This window comes from Pygocentrus nattereri, chromosome 16 (genome assembly GCF_015220715.1).
Source record: "Pygocentrus nattereri isolate fPygNat1 chromosome 16, fPygNat1.pri, whole genome shotgun sequence".
NCBI lineage: Eukaryota > Metazoa > Chordata > Actinopteri > Characiformes > Serrasalmidae > Pygocentrus > Pygocentrus nattereri.
Window position 1 is genome coordinate 28,743,050 of NC_051226.1, and position 13,106 is coordinate 28,756,155.

Here is a 13,106-nt window from a genome sequence, read left to right on the forward strand (position 1 = left end):
AAAAACAAAAACAAAGAAAAAAGTTTTATTTGGATAGTATTCTGCCTTACATTACCCTGCATGTACCTCTCTGTCATAAATGTATTGAACAAAAAAAGGTTTTAGGTCAAAATCTTATCTAAATCTTTTCAAAACATCTAATAACTTTCTGTGAGTGAACTTTTAGAGGCTGTTTTGAACTTCTGGTTCCCATCAACACTGAAAAATTCTGACTCTGCAAATTTCTCTAAAACATATTTCATAATCAAACCTGAATGACTATTTACATCTTAAGCATTTAATTATACATAAAATGTGAAAAATGAGTGGAATTCCCCTTTAAGACTGATATTGGGTAAGCGAAGCAAAAATATGACAAGCACATGCAAAACTGTCTCGCAGTCATTAGGCTGTATCTGTGGTAATCAGATCCATAGCTGATGGGTAGAGCGGCTGGGACGGAGCAGGAGGCTTTGGGTGGGCCCCTTCGTTTCAGGGCTATGGGGTTAGGGGAGAGAGGTCAAAAGGTTATAACGTCCACAGGAACAGCTAGAGGGGGAGGGAGTCAACTCGTTGCATTAAATGTATCCCAGATGTATGCTGTCATAACTAGTGCACACACACGCACACACTTGGTTTGCAGACACCCTGTGTTGTCAAGAATGTGCTCATTTCTCTGGTATTTAACTGCATCTTATCCTGAGAATATCAAAAGGACTTACTGGATAAATAGGGACAAATTTGTGTCTGTGGTGATGGCTATGAAAAGAGCATCACTTTGTGAGGAACTCCTCCTATCTGAGCTGCAAAAACTACAAAGCAGTTATATATAAGACATCAGTATGTGCATATATGTGAATGCACATTTGCTTGAAGCATAAGCTGCCACCAGCACATTAGATGTCTTTAAATGGTCTGTTAGTGAGCAGTTAGCCAGTATTTCAAATGCAGCCCTCTTGCCTACATAAAGACATGTCATGTCAAATAAAAGGCTTTTTATAGTATTACACTATCTAACGGCTCAAGCACGATGAATTTATCACCTGCATAATATTAGCATCACGTGTAATGTATTTTACTGGAGGCGAAATGGCCTAGGCTGACAGAGAAGCGAAGCAGATGAAGCAAATGCAGTTTTAAAATAATCTTTAATGATGTGAGATGGCTTTTATTTAACAGACCATTTGGCTAGATGGCACTACTTACTCTGCTAACACATGCATTGCTTAGAACAGAGTATTTTTTGCCACATTAGCAATGTAAATGAAGTGGAATTCTACTTATTTGGGTAAATTACTAAAATGACAGAAATGAAATCCACCATAAAATAATGAACTCTATCATATAATACTGATTTTGCAAATCAGAGCAGTGTAATAGTTTAACTATACACGTTTATTAGAAACTGACCAATGATAAATGAGGACGAGGGTAACTGACAAATTGTGCATGTCAACTGACGCTCTAGAGTACTGAATGAATCTATAAGACACTTTTAGGTGTGTCTAATAAAATGAACAGTGAATGCAAGTAGAATGTATGTGTTTCCAATACAGTGACCAGTAAGGAGCAATAGGACGAAGGTATTTCTAACAGAGTGGCCTGTAAGTAGATGTAGAAGGTAGGTGTTTTGAAAAATGGGGCCAGAGATTGGATGTAGAAGGTAGGTGTATCTATAAAGTGGCCAATGAATGGGAGAACAAGGTAGATGTTTCCAATAAAGTGTTCAGTCAGTGAAAGAACAAGACAGGTGTTTATAATGAAGTGCCAAGTGAGTGAAAGTACAAGGTTCCTAATAAAGTGGTCAGTGAGAGGATGTAGAAAGAAAGCGTTTCTAATAAAGTGGACAGTCAGTGGAAGAGGTAGGTGTTTCTAATAAAATGGATGGTGACTGTACCTGTGGCAAAAGCAGTTTAACTTACATTTACATTTACAGCATTTACCAGACGCTCTTATCCAGAGCGACTTACAAGAAGTGCTTTGTCAATCTAGAGAAAGTATCTTTGCTAGTTACCAACAGCTTAGAGAAAAAGACAGTCCTGAGCTCAGATACTGCTAGAAACAAATATGTCACTGCAGACACCAAGAGAAAAGAAAAAGAGTTGAGCGCAGAACTCTGTGCCATTCAATGCAATACACTAACAATAAGATACAATACAATAAATAAAATAAGTGCAGCTTATAGTTCAATGCTCATTTAAGTGCTGTGTAAAAAGATGAGTCTTCAGTCTGCGTTTGAAGAGCTTCTGAGGCATGTTAACACAGCTTGGGTGTATTCATGGCTTTATGTCTTAACCAAGTTCAAAACATCTCTTTTGTAGACTCTGGATTATCTGAAATTCCACTCACCTCACTCCAGACCAGCATGGTGCCAAAGATGACCTGCAGCCCATCGAAGAAGTTGTCCCCAATGATTATCACTGTAGCGCCCCCTGTTGTCCATCCTTCGCTGGGGCTGATGGCTTTGATGCAAGGTGCTGCTGCTTTCCGGTAGTATTGATACATGAGGAACAAGAGGGTGGGTGTGGATGAAGGAAAGACAAAACAGAGAAAGAGATATATGAGTGCTTTATTATTTACGCTTCATCTTCAAAGAACATCTCGTAACTCCTTAATTTGCACTTTTTTACACCATATGAATATGCCATTTACACTGTGTGAGGTATTTGGTTTCTGGTTTAGTACCTTTACCTCATATGGTGGTTTTAAAAAAAGTTTCACACTTACAACAAAAATGGTCCCTCTGAAAGGTTCTGTAAAAGTGGTTCTACTATTACTTGAAACAAATCTTTTAGGTTCTGTATTTTGACATTTTTTGTAGAAATGTATTAAGCAATATTTCCATCTTTTGGACTGATCAATAACACTACAAAATGTAAATTATACATTCATATCTCTAGAGAAGGTAGATGTCTGGTTCATGGGGACCCAGTCAGTGGGTTTCAACCTTCGTTTCCCAGGGGGCCTCAGGGTTAGAGGTGAGGTTCTAATGCGGTTTATTTCATGAGGTTTTGGTGGAGGAGGGAGGAGATGGGGCTTTAGGGAGGTCGAGTGACTTGACACCTCAGCGTTCTCCCGTTTCCAAACCAGAGCAGGAAACCAAAAACACACCAACGTCACCAAGAAAACTCACACAGCTGGATTTAACTAGGAATCCTACACTACACGGCCTGGAAAGAGCACTAGTGGTTTTCACAGCTCTCACAGTACACATCAGCCATGAAAATAAAGGATCACTTACAGTAAGATTTGCGTTCAACACTGTCTTGGATTTTCAGTAACAACAGTGGAGACTCATTATAGGTCAAAGTACTTTACTAGGCCTATCTATGATGAATAATTTACTATGGATGTAATATGTTCCGATTAGAGAGGGGCTAAATGTTCATCCATCCAAGACACTGAGCTAAAACAATTCAGAGATATTGGAGATGTATTATTCACTGAAGCTAAAATACACTCCAGCTAAAAATGAGCCCTGCACATCTGTTTGTTTGGCAAAACACAAAAAAAATGTACTAAAGTATGGACAAATCATTTTTAGGATCATAACGACAACTTTCCTCAGCTATGCAATGTACTTTTGCCAATTTTTATATGTAACACTGTAATATAACATCAGAAACCACATAAGCAAGTAAGTCTACTTGAGATTACTTAAAGGGCCCAGATCACGAAAATTTTAATTTCCTCACTTTTTTTTCCCACAGACTTTGATATAATATGTAAACATTGTTAAAGTTTCAAAATGTCTCATTCACTCTCCAGACTATACGGTGCATATGTGGAAACTAAGTTGTAAAAAAAACGATAATTTCTGTGATTCTCTGTGAATGTGTTCTAGACTTACTAATAAGTCTAGAACACATTTACCCAACCAACTCTTGCCGAAATTCAAAAGTGTGTTTCAGCCTGGAATGCTTTCTGAATAAGTTACAATAAAGGCAAGCCAATAAGAACAGAGTTTATTCATATGTTTTATTCTTACAGGCACAGTATCAAAAACAGTCTGTTAAATTCTAAGGGATAAAGAGAGGCCGGAAAATTGTTGTGCAAACATAAAATACGACTATTTTTGGTACACAAACCACACAAACATCAGAAGTGGATGTGGACCTGGGGAAATATTAAAGACAAAAAATGTAGGACACTGGCCCTGTAACAACCCCAAGATAACTTTACATGCAGTTTGCACATGCAGTTTACAATCTTCTATTCCTTGCTAGCTCCAAAGCGAAACAAAAGAAACAAGCATGTTTTGGCTAATCAATTAAGGGGGAAGGGGGAAATGTGCTTATAAGCCAGCATATTGCTTTAGCCACTTTTGCCCACTACTATGGCACGCTACAGTACAGCTTACTTATACTACAGCATAAATCTGATCTCCCATAGAGCCTAAACGTATCCTCCTGGCTTTGATTTTTATGCATGTAATGGACATAAACGCAGAGGTAAAACTGCGTGACTGTTGGTGTTGTAAGTAAGGTGACCCTGGACCTCATACTGCAGGCGACAAGTGTTTTTGTCACTGGGTGCTGGTGTACAGCAGCTCGTTTAGCACGTCCCCTTTGTTGCTCTCCGCAGTGCTGGCGGATTGGTGACGGCGCAGGGGGAGGAGGGAACACCATGGAGAAAGGTCAGCCTGCTTATTAGAGCTGTCCGCTCCCCTCCGAGCTAGAGAGGCCCGTGCTGGCAGGGGGCAAAGAAAGCAATTTAGCCCACTGCTATTTACCTCCGTTTAGTTTCCCCAACAGCACCGTTCGCCGTAATGAGCTACAAAGCGAGAGAGTGAACTGATGCAGCTGCCAGGGTTCACTCCACACTGTAACGCAAGAGCTGCGAATTGTTTTTAGAACCTTGCAAGAAGGAGGATGAAGAAGGCCAGAGCTTGGGGGAGTTCTGCACAGTGCTGTGGTCTGGATAGGTGGCTTTATGTTCACACTTAGCTTTATGTTCTTCATCAATTCAAATGATGTGCTTTCTTAATTTATACATGACTGCCAAAGATCTGCTCGTTGATAGCTAGCTAGCTTCACATCATTAAGTTTTATCAGCAACTATAAAGGACGACGGTAGTGAGAAGGAACTATCGCAAAAAACAGTGCAACACATAATGAACTGAACGAATTTGTAAGAATTAACTGTTTGTGGGCATGCCAAACTCAAGCAAACAATAAAGGAATCAGTGTGTAAGGACATTTTATTGCTCTTGTAGTGTTCTTATTAAGCCTATCAAGCCAGCAGGAGTGTAAAGAGTACTGAAAATCCCTACTCAAGTACAAGTACTGTTACTGTAGTGATAATTTACTCAAGTGCAAGTATAAATAAATAAAATTACTCAAGCAAGAGTAAATAAGTTAAAAAAAACCACTTAAGTCCTGAGTTACTTATTTACTTTTTCGTATTTCCGCTCTCACAACCTGAACGTATTACTCAGCTACATCACTGGAAATAATTTATACAGAAAAACACTAAAGTTCTGAGAGCAGAGACTGATCACAGTTCGCTCTGCTAGAGCACATTCACACACCTTTCTCTGAACTGTGTAAGGAACAAGGTTTACATTACACTGCATGCGTTTCAGGTTAGATTATATAAGACGTCCTAGTTTATCTGTTTCCAGTAAAGTATTTTAGAATTCCTGAAAGATGGTGCAGAAGCTGTTACTAATTAAGTTCATTTACAAGAAAAAAAAAGAGTTAAAATTATGAGTAGATTGCTTAATTAATAATGTAATGTAATGTAATGTAAATTCCTGCTGCCTGTTTAGCTTGGCTCAACTAGCTCGTCTAATGCTGCCTCAGGCTGGGGTCAACTTGTGAGAGTGGATCTCAGCAGGTTTTGTGTTTGGCCGCTAATAATAATGCTGTTTTCTTTAGTTCATGTGAAAATGAATACAGATGGCCGTTTGGACGCAGTCTGCCCCTCATGTGTTCTGGTTCAGTTCTTCTCTCTCCTTCTCCACTAAACTGTACATCGCTGTAGTGTTTTTCCTGCCTGGAAATTCATTACTTACACCTCTGCAAGCCAGTATCGGTAATTAACAAGCTGCTCATTACTGCCCCTACCAGTGGTTTTAGAGAGGAACGGTACTACACAGCTATGAAAAGCAGACTCCCCCCTTCCTGACACTTAATTACTTCAGTCAGAATGTAACCTTGCAATAAATACTACAATATGTGCAGCAATTGCAGGCAGTTGATTGACAAAGAATACAACCGTGAGAATGATCAACCTCTGTCAAAGTGTGAACATCTTGAAAAACAAGAAATCCGCAAAGGAAGCCAGTGTTTACATCTGTTCAGGTATCAAGCTTCCAACTTTGTCCAGAATTTGCACAATGATAACAGGAAAAGCTTGCATTGCGTGTTATGCACATTAGCCTTGTAGCAACCTTCAGATACCAAAGCTGATTGAGCATGACTAGAGAAAGGAAAACTGGGCACATTTTTCACCTGACCATTGTTTTAACAACTTGAGACCACTACTGCATAGCAGGTAGGGACCGGTCAGGGCTGGAGCACCTCATTTTCAATCAGTGAAACATTTGAAGGAATCTCAACAGTGATTGCATTTCATCTTGCAAAGCTGTAATCTGGCATCTGTTTTTATGTTTTTCATCCTCATTTTTAATTTCAATAACCAGGTCCAGCGTGTAAGCAGCTTTAGATTACTGAAAAGAGCAAGTCATATATTCCTATAAACATGTGCTAATCTGCTTTATTTACATGTCAGACACAAGGATTTACATGCATCCACACATATACACGTACACACTGGAATAACGCAGTTTGGAAGTGGTGGAGTAGGGTAGATGCGGTGCAATCTGTGGCGCTAATCTTGGCCTAAGTGGACTGTTTGGCAGAGGCTGAGCTGGTGGCTGGATTAAGCAGATGGAGAAGCATGAATCCATCTGATAGGATTAAACTTTCTGTGGCTCTCTCTGCGCCATCTGCTCGCCATGCTGCTCCCAATGACACACACACACGCGCGCGCACACACGCACGCACACACACACACACACACACACACACACACACACACACACACACACACACACACAAGCAGTGAAAACTCACAGACCCACATGCACGCATAAAGCAAAACAAAAGGCAATGAAGACAGTAATTAAACATTGTGACTTGTCACACTACTCAACAAAATACAACATATAAAAACAAAAAATACAAATATATCTTGCTGAAATGCGCTATCCAGTACTGTTCAAATGTCAGAGACCACCTTTCATTTATTTAATTTCCATTCAAAACAGCCAGTAAGTATAAGTCATTCATTTTTAGGAGGAGATTAGAAATAAAATCAAAAACATGCATAAGGAAGGTGAAAGTCAAAGAAAACCCAAACCCTAGACCTGGTAGACCAAAACTGTCACCATCAGATAGTAATGCTTAAAGCTTTCATCTTTGAGAACTAAAAGAAAATCAAACTCCACTCTTACTTCAGATCTAAAAATATTCACAGGTGTTTCTGTCCATTCCACCATGATATGAGTCTGAAAGGATCTGTGGCTGTCAAGGAACAGCTTTTGAGAAAAGGAAAAGAAGAACATTTTCTAATCAAACAAATAAACTGCTGATGTTCTCAGAGTAATGGACTGTCCTTGGGGAGGGGGGGTAATATAATTTTACCACAGGGTGTCTGTAATGTTTATTACTGATGTGTACAAAATGAAAATGTTGTTATAATTTACAGAGATGGGACTGGCTACTCCATTTATGAAGTGGCATTACAACAAAAAGTTCCCTATGCAATACATTTGGCTGTTCACAAATATCCTAACCATTACAATACGAAAATTTTGTGCATAATTAAATGGTTAAGATTATGCAGAGTGGTTTGGTGTGAACTGCTTCACTGTTGAGAAACTGACCAAGTCAAAATTGTTTGCAGTAGTGCTGAGAGGAACCTGACTTTAATGCATTATTCTATTGGTATAGTTGCACTTATTGTGTGTATCTGCTGAAGGGTTACAATGAAGTTCAAGTGGCCCTTGTGTAACAATGACCCAGAAGCTGACTGTTGAACTCCAGCCTCCTGTATCCCTTCACTCTTGACGTGACAGCTAGCAGGCCACTATAGAGGTCTTTGTTGTCAGAGGCTTGCAGAACAGGCAGCACTCGTTCTCTGCTCATTCTCAGCCTTATCAAACCACTCCTCTGAAGTGAACTGGGGTCAGTTCCTCCTGACCCTGATACAGAACACTTTACTTCTGAAATGCTTTCAGTACAGTGAGCAATTAAAGCAGTGAAAAGCTTTGGCACATACATTTAGGGCTGCAACAAACAATTATTTCTACAATGCATTAATCTATGGGCTATTACTCGATTAATCAGCTAATTGAACCATTATGCCTTTCACTGTTTCTTCTTACTTTGCCCCTTCTCAGCACAGCCAATATTCATTAGTCTTTTTTTTTTTGTGGATGCAGAAAAACAATATAAACCCCAACAACCTCTACGCTCTCTGTAGTGTTTTGCAATCTGTTGGAATGATTGTATTTATCATATGAACTACAGGGCAGTTCATACAAACATACAGTACAAACAAACCACATTTATATTCACCATAGCAATTTCACTCGGATAACCACTGGTTGCTAAATAATACTAATAATTGCTTTACTCTGAGCTGCCAAAACTACTTTTATGGCTGAAGAAATTTCCCCAACCACTGGTTGCTAAATAATAACAACAGTCACTTAATTCCAAGCTGCTGGAACTACATTCATGTCAGTAGAAATTTCACCATATCTGAATCGCTCTGACCATGGGTTTCTGAGAATGGTTGCTTCACTCAAAGCTTCTGGAACTATTTTTATGGCAGAAAACATTTCACCATACCTGGTGAAACTACTTCTATAACAGAAAAAATTGCCAGTATCAAAAAACATACATTTAAAAATACGTACAGGGAATCTTTGCCTTTTTCGTTTACTTCGCATTACACTTGTTCTTAAGTAACTGCCTTTGGTTGTGCATCAGTTTTGTTTCTTTTAACTAAAGAACTTTGTTGAGTAGTTATTATAGCACATTAATCTTGCATTTGACTGAAACTAATCAGTTTCTACCCAAAAATATAACGCTTTCATTTTACTTTCATCCCGAAAATGGTCGACTTGCTGGGCTGCTCGATGCCCTTGACAGCACACCCCAGGAGGCCTCCATGGCTTATCACACCATATTCATCCACGGCCACAAATCAGCACATCATATGTTCAATTGCCCGGCGCCAGACCTCACAAATTGCTCCTCCACGGCCAAATCCTCAACAAGCTAAATGAGAAGCAAGATTGTATTTGCTTAGCGGCAATAATCGGACATGCTAAGCATCTGAGACCATGCTAAGACATGCTATAGTCCTGGGCTTGGACTCAAATGGAGAGCTTTGTGATCTTGACTGAAGAATTAAAGGCCTCTAAGGAAATAAGCACAGAGCTGCTAAGCTTCTCCAGAGCCATAAGAGCATAGGGAGCAATCAAAGCCCAACAGCACCACGAGGGAAACCAGCCATGTCTTGTTGTCTTTTTTGTAATGCCACTAAGTTTTTTTTCATGACCAATGAGGTGGAAATGGCATTTTCTAGACAGTTTCTGTTCTGCCATCCATTACGGAAGCAGAGCGTCAATCATCAGTAATCCTCTGTGATGGACACGGTAGCAGGCAGAATTTTCCACCGTGTTTCGTCAGCATGTTTTCAGGGTAAATGTATATGTACAGAGTGGCGATCAAGCAACAGGGGTGCATTAAAACATGCATTTTTAAATAACAAGCACATGCTTTTTCCATATCTGTCACAAGGAAATAGAAAAGGATATATAAATTGGGCACAATGATGTAGCAATCTTTAAGTAGACTGAAAAAACAGTGAACCAATGACCTGTTGGCACTGTTAGGACAACTGGGAAAAAAGACAGACATGCATATCACTGACAAAGATGCTAGCATGTACTGACTATGGCCACTCCAGCACAAACTAAATGGTTTTGAAAGAAAGGAGGGACTTAGTTGCCACAACTGGCCATTCTTCAAGTCATTACACCAGTTTAAAGAAACGTGATGAAACAATGTTGGCATGTATTTGTCCCACGATGGCAGTAAGGGTTAATAACTTTGCAGCAGTAACTTCATGCAAAAAGACATTTTGATGCAAGAACACATCTTTTAGGCCAAAACAATATGGCAGTTTTAGTTTGTTTCAAACTCCTAATCATCAAATTATTTGTCCAATAATAATAATTAAAAAAAAAAAAGCATTATAACTAACTATGCGATTTTCTACTGATCCCTGATTTTGACAATCAGCCAAAACATGTCTGGTGTCCAAATTTTGCTTATTTAGCTGCAGCTATGAGGCTAACATTACTAACAAACACTAGAAGTCAGTAGTCACCCAAATCTTTTGTAAATATATCATTTAGACTTCTCCAAAACTGCTGCCAGGTTTTAAGGTCTTGCAAACTTGTGCATGTAGTTTAGGACACAGTGTGACTTACTGTAAACCATAAAAATGATTCAATGTTCTTAGCATACCCAAACACCGCAGGCAGCCTTTATAGACAGAAAGTGTTGTGCTGAAATCCGGCTGTGTGCTCACATCACATAGGCATAAACTGTACTGTGAAAATGTCTTGAGTATCGTGGTCCAATTTACATTTGGCAAAAATGTACTTTTTGGTCATTGTCACACATTTTCAAATATATTAAATTTTTTTTTACATATAATTGCTGTCCAAAAAAAAAATACTTACCCTTTCTATTGCTTTGCTATTTATATTCATCATTTGAACACCTGCCCTTTGCATTGTGTGATAATAAATTAAAATCTCCTTCCATTAACTAATAAACAGAAAAGTCAGAAGCCCAGTCAACACAGAATGTGAATAATATGTAAGATAATTTCATAATGTGATAGTAACATGACAGTGACAGCTCTAGCATGGTAAGGGTTAAGGCCTGGGAATTCATTTGTTTGTGGACTAAGTGAGAAGTGAACGAGGGCTGTCATATAAATGCAAAGAATGAAGGTGTGGTTTATATCTAATGTCTCTCATCCCTTAAAAAGAGGAGTTACTAGAACCTGCCAACAAGAATAGAACGCTAAAATAAGGGGCTGGAAAAGGAAGGACTAGAGGCAGGACATTGCTTTGTGTTTTAATTAATCGGTGGTTCATCCTTGCTTTCTCTGCTCCATTGGACACATGACTTGGGGGGTCAAAGCTCAAAGAAGTGTGTGTGGGTGTAGACCGCTTCAACCACACATACACACACAAATTTAATGTACTTAAAATGAATAGCAAGTTATATTACTGGGTGTGTGTCAGTAGCAGAGGCTCACTGCATATTTGATCATGAGATAATAAAGTGTGTGTGCACACGATCTGACAGGAGTCCCTGTCTGGCCACGAGTGAGTCCTCTTCCCTCCCACCCTTTTTCTTTCTCACACTGCTGCTTTTCCCTCCTAAAATGACCCAGTTAACGTTTGAAACGCATAAAAATAGCAGCATAAAAACAGGATATACATTATATTTTATTATTACATAAGACAAGATCTCTAAATTTGGGAGGAGTGTAGTTAAAGAAAAGAATTTAATAGGCTCTGGTTAAGAGTGTTGGAATAAGGATGTGCTTGACAGAGATAGTATTGGGCAAATATCAGCTGAAATGCAGATGCTGAACCAATCCTGTAACAAATCTATCCTGAAATAGCATGCTGACATTGTGGGATGAGAGTGTTTGAGTAAGTTAAGCATGATAGCCTATTGTTAAATGCTCATCTTAAGTGAATTAATATAGTATTATAGAGTTTTATTATAGTATTGGGCAAATCATTCAATTAAAAGTAGCATATTTTAAAGCTTAGTAGAATTAAAGGGGAAAAATCAGCTAGTACCTTACCATACGGGGTCAGAAGAGCATATAAGCACAGGCACAGCGCAAAATGTGCATTGATGTGACCACAACGTGACCACAATGCACCTTAGCATTTCCGCATTTCCACTAGAGTGGTCTCCAAATCTTATACAGTGTAACATTCAGGGTACAAGGCTTCAGTTCATCACACAAACTGTGCGTAGCTCCGCCCACTAACAGCTTGCTCTTAAATGTTTGAAAGGCACAGTGACATAATGGAGCCAACCAAAACATTCTACTGCAGTGTTATTTCACTCCAGCTAAGAAAACAGAGTTTGTGAAACAATAACACAGACTATGTGTGCATATTGCAGCCGCGTCACTGCATATTTTGTGCCATGTCTTCTCATGTACGTGCAACTGGGTCCAAGAGTTTAAACAGTGCTCCTCTAAACATTCTTTCAGCATGTGTATGAAGGTCTTGTCCCCCTGTGACCACTGTGGGTGTTGCCATTGTTAAAGCACGTCTTGCAGAAGTGTGTCTTTTGAAACCTTGCACAATTGCAAAGCCAGCCTCTGTGAGTTGCCCAAACATCAGTAAGTTGATCCTCCAATGTTATGAAGTGTCCTCCCTCAAATGCATGTGCACGAGGGAGAGAAGCACATTTCACGGTTTACCACTAACACGGCTCAGAAACATTTATGCTCTTGCGCCAGATTCATACATAACATAGGTGTGTTTTGCATCTGAAATTTAGCACATATAGTTTACTAAAGGTGTCTATATTAGCATCAGTAACCTCAACAGTAAAATTATTATAATAGAGTGAAATTTTTAGCCAATGAATAAGCAAATAGAGTTCAGGTAAGTTCCAGAGATAATATACGGGTAACTTTTCTGCTAAAGTACGGTAAAAAGAGGCTGTTTACCATGCTCCAGATATGACTGCGTTCCCTCTGAAGGGTCCAGCCTCCGTGCTCTCCGCCCGTGTTTTGAGTTGTTGTGCACAAACATGTTGTCTGAAACGGCAAGAACGTGTCCTTCTACACTCACTGTGGTGGACACTACAACCTGAAAAATGAACAGGGTTAAAGGTTAAATAGCAGCCAAAAGTTAAAAGGTTTAACATGAATTTACTTTTCCAAAAAGAAAAAAAAAATTGATTTAGACTGAACCAGCGGATCATTTTTATAGGTCATTATACTTGTAGCAAAACCTCAAATCTACAAAATGGATAGTTTACAGGAAAAATGTG

At 39.1% G+C, this 13,106-nt stretch overlaps 1 protein-coding gene across 4 annotated transcripts in view; it reads right to left on the reverse strand.

Moving 5' to 3' along the window:
- The window catches only part of ebf1b (EBF transcription factor 1b), a 147,463-nt gene that overhangs the window by 36,859 nt on the left and 97,498 nt on the right, over positions 1–13,106 (reverse strand). For 2 of the 4 annotated variants that reach the window (XM_017705348.2, XM_017705350.2), the window contains exons 8-9: positions 12,781–12,922; positions 2,329–2,462 (exon numbers count right to left, since the gene is read on the reverse strand). In XM_017705348.2, the coding sequence (XP_017560837.1) occupies positions 2,329–2,462; positions 12,781–12,922 (276 nt within the window). The remainder of the gene's footprint in view (positions 1–2,328; positions 2,463–12,780; positions 12,923–13,106) is intronic. The other 2 variants (XM_017705349.2, XM_017705351.2) reach the window with 1 other exon arrangement.